The sequence below is a fragment of the Suillus subalutaceus genome, assembly GCF_016647625.1.
Source record: "Suillus subalutaceus strain FC151 chromosome Unknown DFJ58scaffold_62, whole genome shotgun sequence".
NCBI classification, from domain to species: Eukaryota; Fungi; Basidiomycota; class Agaricomycetes; order Boletales; family Suillaceae; genus Suillus; species Suillus subalutaceus.
The window spans coordinates 190,455-213,410 of NW_024540311.1; the positions used below are offsets into that span (position 1 = coordinate 190,455).

The 22,956-nt window shown below is 48.4% G+C and overlaps 5 protein-coding genes across 5 annotated transcripts; 2 read left to right on the top strand and 3 right to left on the bottom strand.

Moving 5' to 3' along the window:
- The first annotated feature begins 29 nt into the window (after window positions 1-29).
- DFJ58DRAFT_791745 (uncharacterized protein) lies at window positions 30-8,097 on the top strand. The gene is made up of 39 exons (XM_041390327.1): window positions 30-499; window positions 552-647; window positions 701-840; window positions 891-1,071; window positions 1,108-1,332; window positions 1,385-1,471; window positions 1,523-1,844; window positions 1,898-2,038; window positions 2,096-2,191; window positions 2,242-2,406; window positions 2,500-2,581; window positions 2,633-2,711; window positions 2,914-3,064; window positions 3,115-3,550; window positions 3,608-3,749; window positions 3,800-4,008; window positions 4,043-4,114; window positions 4,164-4,294; window positions 4,346-4,476; window positions 4,531-4,747; window positions 4,801-4,836; window positions 4,905-5,069; window positions 5,124-5,152; window positions 5,208-5,267; window positions 5,321-5,408; window positions 5,447-5,488; window positions 5,545-5,588; window positions 5,689-5,836; window positions 5,859-5,984; window positions 6,032-6,272; window positions 6,307-6,325; window positions 6,375-6,466; window positions 6,528-6,763; window positions 6,816-7,131; window positions 7,182-7,243; window positions 7,294-7,438; window positions 7,492-7,544; window positions 7,648-7,759; window positions 7,815-8,097. The coding sequence occupies exons 1-39, from the start codon at window positions 78-80 to the stop codon at window positions 7,940-7,942; spliced, it is 5,667 nt and encodes a 1,888-aa protein (XP_041243284.1). The 5' UTR covers window positions 30-77; the 3' UTR covers window positions 7,943-8,097.
- A 1,268-nt stretch (window positions 8,098-9,365) lies between these two features.
- On the bottom strand, window positions 9,366-9,770 carry DFJ58DRAFT_630219 (uncharacterized protein; the record flags this gene model as incomplete). The annotated part of the gene is made up of 1 exon (XM_041381190.1): window positions 9,366-9,770. A coding segment is annotated over one exon (405 nt), but the record flags the coding sequence as incomplete, so codon positions are not given.
- Window positions 9,771-11,193: 1,423 nt separating this feature from the next.
- Window positions 11,194-12,391, bottom strand: DFJ58DRAFT_842002 (uncharacterized protein; the record flags this gene model as incomplete). The annotated part of the gene is made up of 5 exons (XM_041392779.1): window positions 11,194-11,357; window positions 11,612-11,652; window positions 11,796-11,880; window positions 11,974-12,143; window positions 12,363-12,391. The coding sequence occupies 5 exons, from the start codon at window positions 12,389-12,391 to the stop codon at window positions 11,194-11,196; spliced, it is 489 nt and encodes a 162-aa protein (XP_041243286.1).
- A 4,467-nt stretch (window positions 12,392-16,858) lies between these two features.
- Window positions 16,859-17,695, top strand: DFJ58DRAFT_728699 (uncharacterized protein; the record flags this gene model as incomplete). Its single annotated transcript, XM_041385630.1, has 5 exons — window positions 16,859-16,897; window positions 16,955-17,101; window positions 17,155-17,316; window positions 17,388-17,414; window positions 17,447-17,695. 5 exons carry the CDS (start codon window positions 16,859-16,861, stop codon window positions 17,693-17,695), a joined length of 624 nt encoding a protein of 207 aa, XP_041243287.1.
- A 529-nt stretch (window positions 17,696-18,224) lies between these two features.
- On the bottom strand, window positions 18,225-20,646 carry DFJ58DRAFT_417292 (uncharacterized protein). Its single transcript, XM_041380292.1, has 6 exons — window positions 20,274-20,646; window positions 20,061-20,220; window positions 19,784-19,998; window positions 19,498-19,719; window positions 19,200-19,433; window positions 18,225-19,134 (listed from the first exon to the last, which is right to left on the bottom strand). The coding sequence occupies exons 1-6, from the start codon at window positions 20,460-20,462 to the stop codon at window positions 18,280-18,282; spliced, it is 1,875 nt and encodes a 624-aa protein (XP_041243288.1). The 5' UTR covers window positions 20,463-20,646; the 3' UTR covers window positions 18,225-18,279.
- Window positions 20,647-22,956: the final 2,310 nt, after the last annotated feature.

A 22,956-nucleotide genomic window follows, 5' to 3' on the forward strand; every position in this document is an offset into this window, starting at 1 on the left:
AAAGATCATAGTAGTCACTTATAGCGTTTGTGGAGGGCTAGTAAGACCTGGTTAAGACAACTCGGACGCGTTGTAATATGCCGTCTGCACTTGCGAGTCAGTTGGCCGCATCTGCATCTCTAAATGCATCTCTTCTCGACGCTCACACCAACAAACGGAGACGGACAGAATCATACCTTTTCACTGGTCGAGATGCCGACGTTCATGACCTCGACTCGATCCATGCACTCGCCAGCAATGCCTTCGCGCAATTGTCCTCATTGTCTCCTGCTTTTACTGCGCGAACCATAAAATTGGCTTCAGATGGGTCTTCTCTGTCTGTGGACTTTGACCAGACTTTATTTTCCGAGGCTGCAAGGGATGTCGACCGCACTATGCAATCTCGGGAAGTAAACACGAACCTCGATCGCACGCTGAATGCATTTCTATCATTGTTAGGACCGTGGCTCATGGAGGCACCTACAAGCAAAGTATTAGAGTGGCTGGTCAGGAGATTTCGGTATGTGTTTGTACCATCCTGTGAGCTCCTGCAACTGACAACGTCCTTGAAGCATCAATGAATTCAATGTCGATGCAATTCTTTCCCTCTTTTTCCCTTATCATGAATCCCCGCACTTTGTCAAAATGCTCTCGATCTTACACATATCGTGCGTTTCGTTTCGCTTCGTTCGTGCCGGTTTCATTTGACATCCGTTCTCAGCTCTTCTTCCATCTTTTCATTTCTGCTACCATTTAAATCTGCAGCAATGCCTCTCGCACGGAGCTCGATGGTCAAAGCCATGGCTGCCAATCAAGCGGTGGCAAGATTTATCGCATCATTACTTCCAACTGCGATGAGAGGTAAGAATATGTGTCCGAACTCACTCTTAGCCCAAAAATAACGCTTTTAGGCTCATGTTCTCATCGTACACTCGTGGCTTTCAATGCGGCCACAATGCACGACTATATCGCATCTTCGTCGGCTCTAGATGAAGGCATCGTCGCGTTTCTGCTGTCGGCTCTCCTCGCGCCGTTTCAGACTAGTCACAATGATGCCAATGCAACTGCAAGTCTCCCAAGTACGATGCCTTAGTATCACTGACATGATACCTTCCCTTAGCTTGGTAGTTACGTACTGCTTTCCACACTCTCGCATAAAGTTTCACTGTCATCTGCTGCCGTGGCTGCTATCGTTGGAGCAATGGCCACTTCAGCTGCTCCAAAGGGCAAACGGGATACGAAGGACAACAGATCTAGCGAACAATTTATCAAAGTCGCAATTGCAGTATGCTCACCTCAAGAGGAGCTTGGGGCTTTTCACGCCAGTACAGGGAATTTATGTCTAAAGATTCCGTAAGTCAACTTTGGGAATGACGACTATTTGACGTTGAAGTCGTGGTCGCAGCACATTTACGGAAGAACTTCGAAGTGCAGTTCAATTTGTTGGAGCGGAAAAGTTTATCTTGCCGCTCCTTGAATGTCTCAAGCCCCGGTGTGTACAGGCTAGCTTAACCATTGGGGACAAGGACTAATTATTTCCCAGACTCGAGGAGCCAGCTGTTTCCTCTCTTTACGCTGCAATTCTTAGTGCCACGGGTACCCCTCTGAGACTGCTTGAGCGTTTGGTGTCCTCGCTCATACGGCTAATTCTCGCTGGCAGCGACGAAGAGTCCGTCGCAACTTCAACGGCTAATGCTGCACGTGCTCTTTTGTCTCTCGTTCATCAACGTCACGTTGATATTCTTCGTGATGCCGTGGGTGAAATTATTGACGAAGGAGAGAGCGAGCACGAAGGCGACGATCAGCGAACGAAAAAGAAAGAGCGGAAGAAGAAAGCGGACGATTTGATGATCTCATTCTCAGTGGTAAGTTTCCTCAGCGTGTGTCATTACATATATTAAGTTAAGCACCTTTTCAGAGTCATCCGTGGGCTCAAAGCACCGATGTCAACGAGATTGTTGTTGCTTCAACAAGCTCCACCAAAGAGGCACGCGTTGGAGCTGTTGAACGGCTGTACAAAATTTTGCAAGGGGAGTTGACGCTCGAGGCATCTGATAGGGTAACGCTATCGACATTGTTGTCCCTGAATTCTTTTTGCTAACATCAGTATTTTAAGGCCTCAATACAGTCAGCTCTGCTCGCTCGCGTCTACGATATGCACGCTGGAGTTCTCCACGTGCTGTACTCTTCACCTGAAGTATTTCTCTCGACGGTGACTTCAAACATCACCCCTCAAAACTCCTGGATACCATCGTCTCGCAGATTATTCCAGGACCCACCAGCTCGCGCTGTTCTTATGCACACGTTGCTTTCCTCGCCGGTCATTTTAGCAAGACTTACCCGGAGTTATCACAAGCCGTACAAGAACGCGTACTATTTCCGTACCTGCTTGCCAGCAAACCAAAGTTCAGGACCTGCGCGGGGAGTGTGGAAGGCGCTGAAGGAAGCCGGGGGTACTACGACTGGATGGCTGAGAGCTTGTATGGACATCTGGGAAAAAGCTGACTTCTTCGTGGCAAGAAGGATGAGGATAACGACGATGCAGACGTGGACATAGAAAAAATTTGCGAGGTGAATCTCGATGTGGCAGCCAAAATTGCAGGTGCGTGCTCATTTTCCTGTGATGTCGTCATTTGCTTATTTTTTTTTGCAGAGAACATCCTTGCTTCCAATGACAGTTCAAGCGATATTTCCCTCATTCTCTTTAAGTTGCATGACCCCCTTGCCGCACGGTCGCGCCCTTGCCTACCTAGTCGTCCGCGTTTTGCTACTCAACGCGTCACGTGGTCAGCAGGTCGACATAGCCTTGCAGGCTCTGGCCGCCATGAAGTTGCACTCTGTTGACGGTTTCGGTGATCTTGCAGATAGCTCCGCGAACTTGGAAGAGGCATGACTATTTTCGTCCCCATCTTTGATTTGCTGATTATGTGACAGGAGGCTCAATGACGGTACACTGGGCATGAAAGTCGCGACAAAGCCTGGAGGAAGAATCACCGTGATGTTTCTTCAGGCGTCCATATTGGCGTTGATCCCGGCTGTTCGGCTAGTTGACGCACGTACACCTACTTGGATTACAACTTCATTGGTGCGTTTTCGAGCCTGACTGGTTTATCAGTCACTCACTTGCATGACTAGAGTGATTTGCCATCTGAAAAGAAGAGCATTGAAGACCGCTACGTTGTTCTCATGCAAAACCTATACGCTGTCGCTGTCGCTTCTGGAAATGCCAGCTCCATCGCAGTTATCTACTCATCTCATCCAGTCACTCTTCCTAAATCTGAGAGATACTTCTCTTATGTTCTTGCTTGGCATGCCTTCTTGCAGCGATCTCCAGCCTTGGAGCGCGTGCGAACCCGTGCTCTCTTGCATGCTTTAGCGTTCTTACGCGGGCACAACTCTGACAATGCTGTCGACTTTCAGACGGTATTGCCTTCGTTCATAGCGGTGCTCATGGATGCGCGGACGGACAAGCAAGGACGTACTTTGATATTCGAGTGTATCTCGGTATTGGCGTCTACCTCGGAGAGGAAACATGTCTATGGGCTGGACACTATATACGGAGCAGAGTCCAGTAAGTTTCCTACGCCTGTTATACACTACCCGACCTTACGGGCATTTCACTACTTAGCGCACCTTCAATACCTTGACGCAAAGGATCTCGAGACCTATTTGAAGGCTCTCCTCGAATCTCCGCACTCTCCTTGCGCAAGACGGCAATTATATCAAAGTATTCCACCAACAACACTTTGCCTACTGCTAGTGCAAAGTATGTTTGTCTCGTAACCATGTATGACTTTTTATTTATTTTCTCTCGACTCAGATACAGGCGCCGGGTGATCTGTTACTTGCTGTCGCACGCGGTCACTCATCCAGTGCCCGAAGCTCGCATATACATCATGTCCTCTGTCGAGGACGTATCAGACACTGCAAGATCGCACATGGTGATATCTGCCATGGAGACATTGGCTAAGGACCCAGCTCCCATCTCAAAATTATTCGGCGTCAACCTTCCACCGGTACACCGCTCTCGTAGCATCTACATTCCTCAGCGTCCCTGTTGGAGATTTGAATGCGGGCCCTGAAAATTCAGTTTGGCAGGTCTTCGGTTTGGCATTGCAAACATACTTCAAGCCAAGTAAGAATTTTTCTTTTTTTTATACAGGCGGTGGCTTGACGACTTGTAGATGCAATCGCTGCAGTTAGGAAACTGTTTTCAGACGCGTTAGAAGAGAGACTTTTTGTGCATCTCGACATGACACGGCAAGCTCAAATTTGCGACATCCTTTTGTCGGCAGGATCGCTGGGAAATGAAGTGGTATGATGACGTGCCAACTACAACGGGAATTAGGACTGACTTCGATAATAGTATGCGTGCGCGAAGGAGCTTCTGAGCAACCTTCTCCAGGACGTCCATCTGATCAATCATCTGCTCGTGGTTTATCAACCTAATGGAGCTCAGTCGGATACTCCTGCCAGTAAACGTGCTAAGCTCGCTAAGTATGCGTCCTTGCTCTGACTTTGTGTCATGTCCTCATATTTCCACCGATACAGCTCGTCTCACGGAAATGTCGAGGAAAAAATGTCGTTATTCACTTTCCTTGCTGAAGTTCTTGGAACGAAGGAACTTCCTGGGTCGCTTGACCTTCTAACACAGCTCCTTGACACTCTTGGCAAGATTATCCATTACGACTCGCCGATTCCATCCGATACGAGCTATCCTTGCCAGATGCTAATGGCTGCTGTGGAACAAGCAGCGAGCAAAATCACGGTATTTGATTACCATTGCGCGTACAATGGCAACTCTCTAATTGCGATGAAAAGGAGCCTCCTGCTAGACCCATACGATTAGACATACTTGTTGAAATCATCAGAGGTTTGATTTACTTCCTGATTTTCTTGTGCTGATTGAAATATCGTTGTCACAGTATCGGAAAAACCCACAAACGTTCCATCAGGCACTCCTCCTCATGGCAAGTCTGGCTCGACTCACGCCTGATTCGGTGCTTCATAACATCATGCCTATTTTCACATTCATGGGCACCAATGTGTTCCATCGCGACGACTCGTACAGTTTCAAGGTGGTACAAAACGTAAGCATATTTGTGGCTCGTGAGATGTATTGTTTGATTTATGTTCCCCTACAGACTATCGAGAATATCGTTCCTGTCATGGTGTCATCGCTCAAATCTCGACATCCCTCCTGGACTCGAACTTTACATTGGAGCTAGGGAGTTCTTGCGGATCTTCACAGACGCATCCAACCATATCCCACGTCATCGTCGACAAAAGTATGTCCATGAAGGATTTGACGCTCGTGACTTAGTGCTGATATACGAGCTAGCTTTTTCATACACCTCGCCGATGTGCTTGGGCCTCAAGAATTCTTGGCTCCAGTTTGCATGTCGCTGGTGGACAGGGTGGCTAATCGGGTGACTCGGCAACATGAGGATGAGGCTTTCAACCTCAGTTAGGACTTCCAATATCCCTGCTACGGCCATTTCCCCCGAGAGTTACATCTTCATGTAAGTTTTCTGTGGAGATTTGGATGCGGCTGACGCCTTACAGGTTCTTAAAGAAGTGTTGCGGGAAGCAAAAAGGCTTATTTCGCTGTATCGCATTTTCCGACGAGGCAGATGCTACCTTTTTGGATTACGTTCAGTACGAGAACCGATCACCTTTCTCACTCTCGTACTCATACATCCATTGCAGCGATGATGAGCACTCTGCGAGATCGTCCACTATCATCAAGCGACGTGCTCAGGCGCTGATTATGTTTGTCGGTTATGCCATCACACCCACGCCTTCCACCGATATCTCAAGGGGCGACAACGCAACAACGGAACTTGTCTCTCTTTTGGTCGATCTTGCCACAATAGAAGGCGACAGCCAACATTTCAGACATCGTGCCAGTCACACAGCAGACCACGTCAAAAGTGATGAATGCCATCGGAGCAGCAGACTTCCTGAACGGAGCTTTAGTCATGCTGCAATCAGATGAGACTAGGGTAGGATTACATTTTCAGTACGAGATCCCTCCTCACCTCATTTATAGATCAAAGCTGGTGCTCTTGAAATCCTCGCAGAGAGAATACCCAAAGTTACAGAAGCAGTCCGTCGCGAACAACAGAAGACTGCTATATCGATTATCGATTGCATTCAGGACGTCGTTTCTCGCCAGTCAGCCGGTGTACTAGTCAATTCAGCACTCAATGCTTTGAGAGCGATCGGTTCCTCCATTTGTCCTGGCGAGGAGTCAGCGTTGGTATCTACTGTCCCTTCTGTCATCAAAATCAGTCAAAGCACGTGCATCATTGCAATCTGCTATAGCTGTGTTACCGTGTTATGTGTATGGGGCTTTTCTTCCCTTGCGTTCCACGTTATTGACGAATTTGTAGATCCTCTCTTGGACCTCGGCTTATACCTCACTTCCGAGAGATTGCACAAGAGTGTACATCAGTCCTCCAAGAGGGATTGAGTGGCAAAATGGGTGGGTGGCTTGTCTCCCATGTAAACCCGCGTTACAGCTATTGACTGTTCTGCTCGAATAGCGCAATCTTCAGTCGATGGCACAATCTCTACCCTACAAGGCTTGGTATCGACGCTTCCCGCTTTCTACGGTGCTGCAGAACTTAGGGGCATCGTCAAACTCCATCTGGAATACTCTGTCACATTGAATGGACCCATGACAGGTTTGATGAAAGCTATTGCAAAGAAGATTCCAAGCAACATGCTACTACCGGTGCTCTGCGATCTGTGGCCCGATTTGGAAAAATCTCAGAAAAAGGCATGCACCTCGCGTCATGAACATGATTTGGAATATTGATGTCCTGTGACAGGAACATGTTGATGGACTCATCGCCTTTTTTGTCTTTTTCAAACGCAGTCTTCGGGTAGCTCGACGTCCTGACATCCAAGAACATATCCGTTCAATTTTCTCAGTATTCCTCGACGGCTTTGGCGTGAACATGAAGTCTACGACTGGTTCCAGAGATGTGAGTCTCTTGGTAGTGACTTGCGGTGAGACTAACCGGTGCCAGGGAGAACCTCATAGTCATTTCGGCATTCTTGGAACTTGTTGTGAAACTTCAACTGAGACGGCCTTCAGACCGTTGTTCCGTCGTTTGTATGACTGGGCATTTGCAACTGAGAGCGGTGAGTTACTCCCTATCAGAATGGTCCTTCTCTCTCTGAGCGTCGTACAGAAAACATTGAGCGTAAGGTCACGTTTTGTCACATGTACTCTGCCTTGTTGGATTATTTCAAGGTGCGCTCGTAACACATCTTTCGAATGTGCCGTTATTCAATCTAGTGCAGGGCTTGATGAACCCTTACATGTCGATGCTTCTGCAAGCTTTGTGCGACATATTGGAGTCTTTGGCCGCAGGGTCCATTCAAAACCCGTCTCTATGGTTGTCGACAGTCGAGACCCTCACAAAGAGTTTCGAAAATGACGATGGTGGTGAGAACACGCAACTTACATCACGCCGCACCACTCACTCAGAATTTTTTCAGTGTTCTGGCGTGACGACAAACTGGCCTCGGTAGCGAAGCCTATGATAGCGCAAGTTTCGAGTTGCATCAGATTGAATATCGCAGACGGAAAACAAGCGCTGACCGAACTGCTTGATTGCTATGACGAGCGTGGCCGTGGATGATTCCTTACTCAAGTCCATCAACCTTGACTTGCTCATGCACACTCGCGCAGAGGATGCTCGTGAGCGCATATTCGCTCTGTCCTGCTCAGAAGCCCTCTGGCGCGAACAGGGTGGGAAGCTCATTGGTTCGTACTCGTGTCATTCATGCCATCAAGGAGGATAATGCTAACACCATGATAGGTTTCGTAGCAGAAACCGCTACGTTCATTAGTGAGTGTGCTGAGGACGAGAACGACAGCGTCGTCCGTGAGACACACAAACTTAAGAATGCAGTTGAAGGCGTGGCCGGGAGCATCAGTGGATTATGATCATGCATCCATTCTGGATTGATTTTGAAAGGGTGTACGCTCGATAGATGTTAGCTAGATGACGTGGTAGTCAATACTAGTCATGTTTTGCATCTAGTCATTTACCTGATCGAACAAAGTTGAAGTACTAATTATTATATGTAGTGCCTGAGTTACATCAGTCCTGCCTAGCTGGGCCTCTGTCGTCAACATCTTCCCACTGGTCACGGAACGCCGCAGGCTGCAATCGGAACCCGATAGATCTGATGGACGTCATACGTACGCAGCAAGATACTTGACAGTTGTAGAGTTGGAGTCGATGATATGGCGTGGGCGCGCAGGATATGGTCAAAGGGACAGGCGGGCGGTAATAGATGTACTCATATTTCAAGTGCAGAATTCGCGACAGTAAGAACTAGATCGTGAAGCTTTGAAGAACTGTCAGCCAAGTTGTCACCGTGGCCGCACATCTCACAACAGTTCGACACTACCGTCGGTTGATTTACGAAATGAGGGGTTGTCCGTTTCGCCTAGCTTCGTCTAATGCAAAAACATTGAGGTTAAGGTGCTGGGACCGAGCATGGGCTGTTGACCGACTATGTCATGTATCGAGATGTAGATAGCTGGACATCGCATTCTGCTGTCGATATATCAACCGAAATGCGATGTGAACGTTGAACTGCAAATGATGGGAATGGAAGGTGGTTGAATGAGGACTGAGCGGAATGTACGGTCCGGACTCCGGGTGAAAGAGACAAAGCAACCACAGACAAAGAATGCCAGCTATTAGACGTGCGCGTGGTGCCGGCTCCTTCCGAGCACTCAAAACCGGCGATGTCCTGGTGTCGATCATGATACCGTGCTTGACCTTGATTGCGCACAAAGTATCATCATCTTCCACGCCTACTCGTTTGTCTAGTGATCTAATCACGGAAATCCTGGAGAACATCAAAGGGAAATTGTATTTTGAACGAAAGCTACAACGTTTTGTAAACAAAGGGACGTGGACGTCCGATACTAGTAAGTGCACAAAGCAAAGGGTTGATAAGCACGTTCTGAATCTTCGCCTTTGACACTCACCCATATTATTTAAGATAAACATTTATTCCTCGTAGCGGCGTACCGGTACGCCCGTCACCTTTCTCCCCTTTCCCAGCGGTCGTTATAGAATCGCACGTTCGACGCTAGAGTTCGTGGTTAATCACAGTATCTGCTCCCATCGAGGACTGACTTACTGCTGAATCCCGTCACCCTGTACTCGTCCCTCATCCTCTTCTGACTCTCCCTCTTCCCAATTTTCACCGCTCGCGTCAAATGAGGAGGCGGCTGGTGGGTGCGGTTCTGGATTTAAGCTGAAAAGCCCAGTCTCTTCTCCTGGTTAGCTCTTTATCTGCCTATAAATTTAGTTAGTTATTCATTCCGTTCATAGGAGAAATTAACTCACCTCTAGCTCGAGGATGCCCGGGCACTTGCTCCTGTGCTTGACCCACAGTCCAGGATAGTACCTGGAGCGCTTGTCAAGGCTGATGGCCTTCTGACATCCGCGACACCTGACGGATGTGGGTTGCACATCCTCAGTGTACTTGTCGTTCTCGAGCTCCTGTTTTCTGTGATCCTCCTTTCTCCGCTTTCTACCGCTCGCGACGACTTCATCACCGCGATTGCCGTTATTTGTACCCAAGCTCTCTGGAACGAGCTGCGGAGGGCTCAGCGCGTATTGTGGGTCGGAACGGGGAGGTGAATTGGCGAGTACATAAAACCCGCCCTTACAGACCAGCGAGTGGTCATTGACGAGGCAACTGACCGTGGGCCAGTCGGTCCCAACGTCGTAAACGATAACGACCGGACATCCGGCCCTGCCACAAGTTAGTGTGTGGGTTTGGGCGGCCGTTTGATTTATGGTGTTGGGTTGACTGGCGACGCAGTCATTGCCTGTTGATTGCACGGCGGCTGAGGGACTGGCGATTGATTTTTGCATTTGTTTTGCTGGGGGAGATGTCCTTTCAGATGTAGATGGGGAATTTGTTGCAGTGGCGCGAAGTTTTTCTTTTCTTTTAAAGCCTTTCTCGGAGTTGTATTGTTCACCCTCAGATACACGTGGTATTTTTTTTTCATTCCGATTTCTGTCCATCGAGGTAACGTACCCTATGTCGGACAGTACTAACTAGTCTGCAACACCTGGACTCGCGAATGCCCCAGCATGAGGGTATACGCGCAGTTCATTGGGTGACTGATCTCTCCGTGGCGTGGTATAAGTGCGCAAAGTACACATGGTATTCCAAGGCGGACAATCATTCTCATGAAAGTCATTCATAGCGGGCTAATGTGCTATCTTATTCTCCTGTCGCTCTCTTGAGTTGACGATCCCAAGGCTTCCCAAGCTGCAGGGTACGTTTTCTCGTCGTGAAAGTGAACCCCGCCTGACATGATCGTTCCAGAAAAACCACCAGAAGTCAAGATAGTATATCTACTCTGGCCACTGCCAGGACAAATTGTGGATTTTCCCACATGTTTGGAACTTCTTTAAGCCTACAATAGGGATGGTGAAGACACTTAGTCATGATGGTGCCTTTCTTGCGGGCGGTCACCGGTCAGTTCTGCTGTCGTCTTCTTGTCCAGTAACTTTACATGCACAATGCCAGACTCCGCACGCATAACCTAGTTCCCCCTAACTGGCGGGCAGGGCTTGGATTCAGGCATATAAGATGCAGCAGGTTCGGTGACCATGCTTCCGTTCAAGCAACTTATTGATTCGCACAGTTCAATCTAGAGTAAAAATCAGCTTTGGTTGCAAAAGTCATCTCGCTCCCACCTTTGCTGAAATCCCATGATGAAGAACGACTTCCAGTCATACAAAAGATCCTCGTCGAATTGAACAATAAAATTTCATGCCCTCATCAGCTCTATGCTTTGTATTGACTATCGTTAGAGCTTAATTGTTTTGAACACGGGATCTTACTCTCGACCTGCAAACGATGGCGAACTTAAAAAACCTTGCTTATAGCGAGAGTGCTTACGAGTATCTTGTTGCTGTAGATCGTGGTCCAAATCAATCACTTTTGATCTTCTTCAAGGGTCCCGTTCGGCACATTGTTATGCTGTTTACCAGCGCTAGCAATCCGGAAGGTGTTTCAAGTATCTGACATTCCGGACAGCACTTCTTCCCAGACCAGCAGAGGACACTGATCATCTATCTACGCCCGCCCAGACTTTATTTGCAATAAATCTGCGTTTGATCGCCATGGTTGATCAGCGTACAAGGTTACAAAGATTCAACATTCACCAAGACGCTCGGCCAACTGTGCCTTGTCTGTCCGTTCAATAGGCGGCAGGGCCTGGTCCGCAAGGTAATGCTTGTAATTCATGGCGAGTTTCCCCGCGGCCTTCTTGATCTCGTCTGGATTTTGGCACGGTCTGCTTGTGCATTGTTCACGGTCTATTCACAAGCAGCGACGCTGAACACAGTAGCGATATGGCACAATCCTCACTGTAGTGACTTCACCTGACGCCGTTAACTTGGTTGACAGGGTTGGCCCCTGCAATAAGTTATAGGCTAGTGGAAGGCAACTTGTTCTGCATTGTCAGGTGATATACGACACGATTTCGTACGATAATTTAACTGCCCGGAGTTTTCTAAGGTCGAATTTTGTGCCTTCGGAAATAGATCCAGACTTGCGCGGTCAAGCTTACTACTAGAGTACTGCAATCGGCACTTCGCAAGACTCGTATTTCTTAAACAATTCTTAATATAGATATCATTCTCTCTCAGATACAACTTATTACGAGGTTGAACGACCATGATTGAAGCAGAATTAAGTGAGATAGTTGAAGTCACGCAGAATCTTCAAATAGCACATGCCCATTTTGGAAGTACCGACCGGTGCGGGTGCAGCGCTGCTGGTCCTTGCTGGTCACACCACTGGCAGCAGTTTGGGAGTTTTTCAATTCAAAATGCGTCTCTATGGTTGTCAGCAGTTGAGACCCTCACAAAGAGTTTCGAAAATGACGACGGTGGTGAGAACACGCGACTTACATTACGCCGCACTACTCACTCGTGATCTTTCCAGTGTTCTGGCGTGACGATAAACTGGCCTCGGTAGCGAAGCCAATGATAGTGCAAGTTTCCAGTCGCATCAGATTGAATATCGCAGACGGGAAACAAGTGCTGACGAACTGCTTGATTGCTATGGCGAGCGTGGCCGTGGATGATTCCTTACTCACACTGTAGATAGTAGTTCCAATGAAAATCACTGGAAAATGCGCTGATGCTGAATGTTTCAGAGTAACTTCCACTGAAATTGCATGCAGTTAATTTCATTGGAGCGCTGATTTTGAATTTCAGTGGAAAATATACTGAATCAGAATTCAGCACCATACTCCAATCCTACTAGCATTTTAGCTCAGGAGATCAATCTGCTGTGGAGCTCGATAATTGAATGACCTGGCACCGTCACAGCAGAATTTTAACATTTTTGTTATGACATCGTTTTGGTATATATTGGTGTCACCATGTATATATTTTACAGGACTTATGGCTTAGTGGTTAGATCGCTGCACCTATCAAGATGAGGTCTTTGGTTCAATTTCCGCCATTTGCAAATTATGACCTATCACAAGTAAATTGGGTTAAGCGATGTTCCTAGGGTATGGTTCAATAGTTTTGCTTGTCATGCTAACATAAATTCAGAGTATCTTTTCAGAGTAAAAAAACAGCAATTTCAGCACCCTGATTTCAGTACCTAATGCTCTGAGTTTCAGACCGTTATCATATGATTTCACCCAATGAATTTCACTGGAACTACTATCCACAGTGCTCAAGTCCATCAACCTTGACTTGCTCATGCACACTCGCGCAGAGGATCGCGAGCACATATTCGTTCTGTCCTCCTCAGAAGCCCTCTGGCGCGAACACGGTGGGAAGCTCATTGGTTCGTACTCGTATCATTCATGCTATCAAGGAGGATAAGAATGCAGTTAAAGGCGTGGCCGGGAGTGTCAGTGGATTATGACCATGCATTCATTCCGGACTGATTTTTAAAGGGTGTAAGCTCGATAGATGTTAGGTAGATGACGGTAGTCAATACTAGTCATGTTTTTCATCCAGTCATTTACTAGATCGAACCAAGTCGAAGTACTAACGAAAGTCGCAAAGGCAGTAACAGTGCTGGACCAACGTGATCAGCCTTACTTTGATACGCCTGAAGCGCTCATGCGAGCCATTTCTCATCAGCATTGCGTTCGACCTTTTTTTCAACAAACTGGAAGAGAGGATGAGCGTCTAGATAGGCAAACAGCGCAGTTCTAGAAAGCGCCTGCACTGGAGCTTTATCCTCTTCCCTAGGACGTCTGATTTTGGGATTAGCTTGTTTGTATACGAGAGAATATATCATACGTACGATATCGAGATTGATACGATGCAAATTTCCTGGGATATTGTTCATGCGGAGGTGTTGCCAAGGTATGAAATGAAAATGTCCCGTGAAGCTTCGCAGCTACAATATCTCCAGCGTCCTGACGCTCATCATGTTATCAACAGAAGCCATGTCCCTGACTTGTGCGATGATATTGTTATCCGAGGCGATTCTCTTATACTCCCCACCACGCTGTTGCGCTAGCAAAAGTGCGCCAAAAGGACGAGAAAGGCGAACGAGCAACCTCAACCCTCTGGTGACCAGCTCATCATCTCCAGGCTCATCAGGCCAATCGTCCACGCTGTACGACTCGTCCGTAAAGTCGAGATCATACCGATTCCATGGACGGACGAGCAGGAATGTCTGCCGAGTACGCCTTGCAGGCGAGAATTGAACAAGGTTGTCTTCTGTTGTGACCAGCAGGTCTTGTAGCCCGTCTGCCTTGACTTCATATGTGAAACATTTGTCCCCATCTCCACCGGTACTCCGCCTGACTTCTGTGAGAGGAAATGTGATGCAGGGCAGTTGCAATCTGGCGTTTGCGAAACGTGGAACGCCAAGGTTCTCAAAGGTGGTATACAGTGTCGAGGCTGACTCCACAGCCACAATGTTGTTTCGCAGCGTGGAGACCGAATTCTGCATGTCGTGTTCAGATAGACATGGTAGCATGCATGGCGGAGCCTTGTATGAGGAAATCTCGGCTGGGAGACAACTGTTGAAGTTGGACGCTTGTCCCACCCAGTCCAGGGCTGTGATGTCGCCCGAATGAGCTATGATCTCCTGTAAGAGACGTCCGAGTGCATTCTGTCTTTTTTCTCCGTAGATTACAGGAAGGTGGACGCTGAAGATGCCAAACAGTGAATACGCGATGTCTTCCTGCAACGTAGTGACACGCGTTGATGCCCATCGAAGTTTCTCTCGGGCATTTCTCATCCCCGGGCGGAAGGCCACGAGCGCCCGCGCATTTATGCCAGTTGAACGCTCTAACTCCTGCGTGATAGCGACAGACTCCTTGTGATTGCGTGAGCGGTCGTCGAGATACAGGGTCCAATCTGCTTGGTAGAAAAGAACAATTTTAGGAGCGAGGAACTCCTGAACAGTCCATCCTCGTGTGTTCCAAATGCTGTTTGCGAGCGCGCCAGACTCTGACGAAGGAGGAACATCCGATAGGTAGACGATGGTGAGCGCTGAGTAGTGATACCAGACGAACATGGAATTGACTGATTCTTGTAGCTCAACGTTGTTACACTGGTCGATGCAGCATGTATCGCTCCACGCCCAGCGATACCCCGCATCGCGAGCGACTTTGCAGAACTTCTGCAACTTCACAATGGTTCCGACCGGATGCAAGCCGTATATGTTCCTGGCTTGAATATCGTGCAGTAGCGGCTCCTTGGTTCCCCACCTATGGGACAACATGACCCAACTGAAGCACTTGATGACCGCTTCTTTGATGGGCTCCGTTTGGAGGGGCGCATGCATCACCAATGAATACAAAAGCTCTTTGTACTCTGTACTCTCCGTGAAGCTGTTGGTCTGGGCATTTCGATCACATATATGCCCAGTGATGGTATCGATTAGACGAAGTGGGGGCGTTTTCCAGTTGGGCGTGAATGGCTCGTCGAATAGCATCTTCTACTTCAGATGGACTGACGTATTGCTGGCGTAGTTCTGCAAAAAAAAAATGCAATTCATCTTAAAGTTGGCACTTGAGTTGCTTGGGGCTTACGTCGTATCCGCGTGTCGGGTGCATCATCCAACTTGGAGAGCATGATTGTGAAGGCCTCGAACGTATCATCATAGTGCTGTGCTCCATGAAGAGCTGCATGCTTCAGTTCGTACCCGATATAAGATGAAGGGTTGAGCTCAATGACCTACGAACATTGTCACAAATGTTAAAACAACGATGGATATCATCCGCACCTTGTTCGCGTCCGAAAGGGCTTCCGCATAGAGGTTTTGGCCCAATTTCATCTTACTGCGGTGCGCAAAGTAGAAATTATATGAGGGATCAATCCCAAATGCTGCGGAAAGTGTGTTCTCGATGGACCAGAGCTGAAGATTCCCATGATGGTCTCCACCTACGAGCAGTTCTCCGTTGGGAGAAATAGCGACAAAAATAACCGATGCGGTGTGTTCGAGTGCCTGTCCTATTTGCTGGTGTGACTTTGTGCTCCACAGGCGCACAGTATTGTCGAACGAAGCGGTTGCGATGAAGGAACCATCGGAAGAGATGACCAGCGAGTAGATTTCCTGAGTGTGACCAGTGCAAGGTTGACCAATCTGGGTCCCATTCGACGAATCCCAAAACTTGATTGTTTTGTTGTGTGATGCAGAGACAAGTTGCTGGCCGTCGGGCGTCCACAGAACACTTGTAACGAAATTTTGGTGAGCTTCAAGTTGAATGTTGAGAAGAAGCTCGGCGTTATCGGTGCTCCAAACCCGAATGCTGCGCTGTGTTCCATGTGCTAATTTTAGCCCATCGGGGCTGAAGGCAACACAAAAGACTGGACCCCCGGCCTGGAGTGTTGAGAGAACAGCGCCAGTCTCCGTATCCCATATAATAACTGTTTTATCAAGTGACCCGCTTGCGAGTCTCTGTCCATCAGGAGAGAAACACACCGACCAAACCCGCCTTGTATGCTTCACCAGCGATTTGAATACCATCTGCTTGCTAGGGTCGATGTCCCAGATGATGATGGCTCCATCATCTCCACCACCACTCGCAATTCGCTTATCGTCTGGCGATACAGCAACTGAAACCATATGGTCACTGTGTTCCTCAAATGGCCCTCCCACCAATTTTTTCTTCTCCACATCCCAGATTCGCAGGGTTTTATCCTCTGAAGCAGTAACGATCCGATGACCTTCTTTAAAGAACGCGACTGCCGACACTTTCTTCGTGTGTACTCGCATGGTTTGTGGTGGCGCCGGCGTTGCACGCGTTCTCACTGTAAGATGTACTTTTTTTGCTACATTGAGCAATGCTGACATGTTGCTAGACGGAAGATGGACGGTCAGTGACGTTTAAAGTTAACGAGGAGCGCACTCTGTGCTGCCGTCGTCAATCTTATGTGTCGTGAGTAGAGCTGGATTTATCATAACCAATTCATGTAGGTTCTTTATATATCGTTTGCTTCATACTATGTTGCTACTCATTTCGCTCCTTTTATCGGTGCCTATCCATAAACGCGCGTCATAACCAATTCCTTCATTCTGTTTACAGCACTGATTGTATCCTGACTATGCTCTCCTGAAGAATTATAATGGAAAAAATACGCTTGCCGTATACCCCAGAATCATAGTTTGTACCAAGTGGTACCACTTCGTCCCTCAGGCAGACTACTCAGAGGGCTCTGCCAGACGCAATCAATATCTCCAGGCACATCTCACGATGGATAAATGCTGCGGACGAGAGCGATGCATCAGGTTATCATTTTTCGAGCATCGACAGCCTGGTGTGCCTTAATTAGAACGATCTTTCGTTCACAGGACGTCACGATTGAAGTCAAATATTGCTGACACTATGCCCGTGACGTCGCGACGGTCCAGATTGCGGAATTTGGTATGCTGTAGCGTCTCGCCTTGTTCTTTGCAGAATGTTGATCTAAAGACCATCTAGATCAGCGAACGAGACGGCGACAAGTGTGTCGTCACCGGAACTTTGAATGTACACAAGGGTCCATATCCCTCCGAGGACATTGAAGGGTACCTCGAAGCTGCTCACATACTACGAAGATACATTGTTCATGACCATTGCGGAAACAACGTATGTTCTTCAACTATCAAGTTCCTGTACCCGTCCAGTTGATATTTCTGCAGCACATCGCGGGAACGATCAACATAATTAAGCATCATACCAAGCTCCCCGAGAAAATCATGGACGACCTAGCTGGTATCATCGATAACCCAGAGAATGGAATGTTACTTGATATAACAATGTATCGTAGATTCAACAGCTACGCATGGTGCCTACACCCCCCAGTAGGTTAAGTTTTTGTCGTGAAATTTCAGATACTTATGCCCTTGAAAGGATGTCTTGCACAAATATACAGTGCACTGGTTCCATCATGTTCCTTTGGGTACGGGGAATTTTACGGAAGTCTAATTCCAGGATCACTCTCAAACTGGCATTGAGCTTCCTGACCTTAGGTTCATAGCGCTTCACGCTGCGGTTGCACATGTCCTACACCTTAGTGATCCTTCAGAAATCATAGACAAGGTTTATAATGCGTTCTTTGACAAAGGTTTTACGGTGCCGTCCGGAAATCGTGCTAGCGGGGAAGATTTCCTCATCAGACTCTCGTTGATTGGGTTGATGACAAACAACCATCAATTACCTCGTGGGGGTAACACGGGGTGAGAGACACAATGTACTATGAGAAATCGGTGAGGTTAAACTGATCAATTTGAACTTGTGTGGCGCATGGATGAGCGGTGACAAAGGTCAGTAGGAACTGTGGGCAACAACCTTGCTTGTCATACACATGTCATTGTCAGTCCCGACCGCGCCTCATGATCATGGATCCATGGGTCACATCCGAATACCGTAATCGCACGATGTGAACTGCCCGCCAGGAGCGCGGTGCCAAAGGAGTTAAACACAACTTGCCCTTGGGGCTCCTGGGCTTGTTTATGGGCGCAAGCAATTTCTGTCAGTCTTTTTACTTTTCGCGCAATGAAAACCGTATAGAAACGTTGTGGAATAAATTTAACTTGGCAAGCAAGACAATAACAATAGCAGTCAGAACCTATGGGCGAGTCGATTTGAGGGTCGGATTACCTTTCTAAAGCACCAGGGTTATCTTCCCACATCACAAGGTCTATTGAATAGTTAGGATGCAGTACAGATATTTAAACCGACAGCAAGATTGATTGGTGCATTAAGTATGTGAACTTTTGAAGTCATAATGGGATGCAAACCCATACCACACTAAACGAGTCCAGCTAATCATATGATGGAGGGCGACGGATAACAACATGACGTTTTGATGTGGCAGTCGTCGCTACAGGCTTCAGCCGCTTCGCCAAGGAATCATCCACAGCTCCGGGCACTTCTTCTCGACTCCGCTTGCTAGGGGCACCACTGATAGACACCCCTGCAGCCGAGGAAATTACATCCCGAGGACAAAGTAGAGCGCCGCGTGGGCCAGGAGCTGCACCTCTGGTAATAGAATCTCTCACAACGTCGCGCGGTGCAACTCTGACAACCCTGGACCTCAGGCTGGGGACACTACGTGATGCTGCACTAGCAGCATTTGTAACTTGACGCGTCGCGGCTGAGCTGGCAGGGTTCGTACGTAGTGCGTTCGTCGCGACTGCACCCATTTGCGAGAAGTATGAAGCTTGGAGCTCTGTGCCACGAGCGGGGATGGAAGCCTTAGTACTGGTGGCTTGCCTTGACTTATCGGAAGCGGCAGCGGCCTCTACTTTAGTAACCACAGTTGCAGCGTCGGCTGCTGCCTTGAGAGAAGCTTGCATTGATTTGTCGGAAGCAGCAGCAGCAGCCTCCGCTTTTGCAGCCATAGTTGCAGCGTCGGCTGCTACTTTGAGGGATGACTCGTGCAGGGCAGTCGTCTGGGCGTGCAGGACAGTGACCTGGGCGTGCATGGCAGTGACCTGGGCATGCTTTGTTGAGGGTTCTTCAGTGGCCGGAGAGGCATTGGCACTACCGGCCTTCTCGATAGCAGCAGCGTCCCTGCCCCTGTCAATGACGGACTGCAATTCAGTTATTTTAGACTGATAGTGCTTGCATTTAGCAGCGTCTTCCAACAGCAGCTTTTTCATCTGCTTGGCTCCCACCTAGAAGGAAACGCGGTTAGCACGACGATGCAAAGTCGGACCAAATCACCAACATCAGCACGTACCACTGCGGAGTCCCTTACCTCTTCGAGTTCAAGCTTTTGGGACTCCCATGCCCTCGCAGCGTCGGACGCGGCTGAAGAAGCTTTTCTCTCGGCCTCCGCGACAGCAGCAGCATGCTCCAAATTAATCCTATCCCTGAATGACAGCAGGTTCGATCCTCTGAACTGGAATTTTTCATTAGATCCACGAAGAGACCTGACATCACGGGTGAGATTTTTAATCGACTCGTCTGCTGCCTAAAAAGAACAAGAAAACGAAAGCGGGGTCAGAGCGGGATGCGCATGCGAGAGGATAACCTACATCAGCGCGTGCTAAAGCCTCGTCTCTCGACTTTTGAAATTCGAGTTTTTCCGATTCCCATGAGCTTGTAGCATCAGAGGTGGCTTTGAAAGCTTTGCTCTTGGCCTCCTTGACAGCAGCATCCCGGAGCTCCTGTTCTAATATCCTAATACGGTATTGGACGTTGCATTGACGGACGGTCTTGAGGTCATCGGACAACGTTTTCACCAACTCGTCTGCCGTCTAAAAAGAAAGAAAGAAAGCGGTCAGGTCAGGGCAGCGGTGCGCGGCCAGAATAATAACGAACATCAGCACGAGCCAGCGCCTCGTCCCTGGCTCCTTCGAGTTCAAGTTTTTCCTCCTCCCATATTCTCGCAGCATCGATCAATCTCGCAGCATCAATCAATAAGGCGTCTTCATCTGCATGTGGGAGGCTTTCCATGGTGGAAGCTGGAACCTGCTCGTTGTCAAGTAAGGTCCAAGGCGAGGAAGACCTGATAGGGGGAGAAGATGGTTTTCTAACTGTAAGATATGATCAGTAAGCGGTAGCGTCGATATTGTTATTAGGAACCCGTGAGACGTACTGTTTACGATCAAGTGTAATGTCTTTTCTGCTGTGTCCGGAAACACTTCTGAGACTTTTTGGTTGTCATTTTTCAGCTCCACTGCGACTTTCTCTAGGTTCATAGCTTGTACGCGTTCGCCGACGGTCTCGTGTGGGAAAGTGAGAATTTGTGTGGTGAGCTAGAGGAAAGTAAGTGAAGAGTTTTATGGTCAGTACTGGGAGGTGAACTCACCTTCCACAAAACGAGATCTTGTGGAAGTATCTCACGCAGAGGGCCATCTTTGCGGTGCACACGAATGGTAGATTTTAACTCGGCTATCTTCGAGTTGGGTGGTACGCTGATCCAAAAAATAGTAGGATTTTTGTCCACCGTGTACGACAATGTGAGGTTGGGTGGAGCCATGGTGGTTGGTGAGTTCATGGTGGTTGGGTGCTGGGAGGAGACTTAGGAGCTGGGTACGATAGAATTTGGAATTCCTGCCCCTATTCAGACATCCTCTGGTAGACTCGTCTGTGACTCTTCATTCGAGAGTACATCTTTGATTTGGAAGTGGGCTAGGAGAAGCCGAAAGCAGTACTAGTGCTGGAGCTTCATAGCTGACTTGCCGTGTACGACGCTGGAGCGCTAAGCGTCGAGGAGAGAATCCCTTGCAGGGTCTGCCAAGAGGTTTCTGAGGAACTCAAGTCTGTTGATCTCATCAAAAGTTCACTCACGTCTGTTCAGTGAATGAGAATTCACATGCACAACCGATCAATATTAATGCAGGGACATCAAGAATCTGACATGAGAAATCTAAAGTTGCGTCATTGAAATGATGTGCGAGTCTGTGAATTTTCAGAGTCTGTTCAGGGAACCGTTGAGGCTGAACTGGTCAAAGCTGTGACACTGCGTGTGTGCATTGACATACCGGCCAGTCGCAACACGTTCAAAGAGCTGTTCGTTGGGCCGGGGGATAGAGCGTGTGAGGACTTGAAACGTTGAAAATCATTTAAGAACGAAAGATTTAATATGGCAAAGTGAAAAAAATGGTTGAGTTTTGGCCACGGTTTAGCGCCCTAGCCTACTGGGTCACGTACGTAGTAGTGCCACCACTCAAAGGTCTTAACGTACTACTACCACTTACTATTACTCTTCTTCTTTGTCGTCGTCGTCGTCATCGTCGTCGTCAACGTTGAGCTTGTCGATGTATTAGGATGTCGAGCAGGAACAATTCTCGGTTCTCTACCCTCAAAGTATTCAAGTTTAACAAGGAGAGACCGCCACCACCGCCTCCTCCCAAGGATAATCAATACTGTCAACAAGGGTTACAGGTACAAGAAGGTCCTTATGGTTCAAGTAGATCGCTTCACAACCCAAGCGTAACCTCTTTGTCTCCTCCTGCCGACCTACCACCATCACTACCAACAACGCCTGACTATAACCGGGCTTCACCTGAGTCCACTCCTTCAGTTCGTTCTTTTGGTCCTGCAATGTCTATAGAGAGCGAAAAATCGAAGCGAAACATATTCAAGTTCTCGTCGATGGGAAAGCGTAATAAGTCAACCAGAAATCTCATAGAAGCAGAAGATCCGGAGCCTCCTCAAGAGGATGAGGGCATATCTAATCCATGGAATTTCCAGGTGAGTCTACTTGTAATTCCTTATCATCCTTTGCTAAATGAATGATCAGCATCATATACATGTTGACGAGGGGTGAGTATCCTCTTACTATGCTCTACGACCCTAACACCTCTTCTAGATTCGTAGGACTTCCTCCTTCATGGTCTAATGCCCTTTCTCAAGCTGGTTTCACCGACGACGAAATCGCAGCAATTCACGCCCGACGCACAGCTATTCGTGGAAACCCAAATGCGGCCCGTCCCGATTCACCACTCTCCATTCTACACAACCCAGCACCCCGAAGTTCATCCCTTGCACCCCGCTCATCAAATGCGACACTCATAGCAAATGCCTACATCAACGCCCCATCCCCATCCTCCTTCAACTTTCCCCCATCTCGCCAATCCTCATACGCCGCCACATCTTCCTCTCACTCGCACTCTGCTGTCGAAGGAGACACAGTAGACACACAGTACGTATTCGTCAATGGCACAGGACACGAAAGCATGATTGACCCATACCCCTTCGACACCCAATCCGTGTCCACCCACCACAGCAGCTCCAATCACACAAATGCACCTCAAATCGCTCGTGTTCAATCTGAGACTCCTCATCGGTCTAGCTCAGGGCACGTCCCGAGCCCCCTGGTGCATTCTCGCAGCTTGCCTCTGAGTCATCACCCCCCTCGATGCGCATAGCATTCACAGTGCCTCCCCACGCACGCCTCCGAGGAGAGTGTTCCATGTTGCCAATGCGGACGAGTCGCCGCCTCCTGCTTACCACTCTTCAGTCCATACGTCTGTTTTCCAGGACAAATCTGGATTCTCATCTGAAGGGAGTAGAAGTGCAATGGAAAAGGAGTCTGGACAACCAAGTGAGAAAGAACGGGATCTGGAGTCGATCTTGGATATCTCAGCAACAACAAACACCACCTCTTCATCGTTCTACACGGACACAGATCTTTCACTTCCAGACGTCGATCCTGCGCTGCTGAATAGGCACATGAGTCCGACGCCCCCGCTGGTCATTGATAAGAGGCTGACAAAATTGGGTGCATTGCCTCCAAGGCTTAGTTTTCACTTGAGCTCGGAATCGGGGTTGGAGGATTGGGGGGCTGGGTTATTTAGTGGGTTGCAAGACGGGAGTGGAAATGGAAGTGCGGGAGGGAGTGGGAGTAGACTTGAAGACCGACTAGGACTATCAAAACCCGGGAGATTTGTCGAGTCGAAGCGGAACAGCCTCTTGGTAGATAGAGGGGAAGGCAGCAGCAGCTCGCTCCTCCCTGGATTCTCGTTCCCTTCCTCCTCATCCTCCCC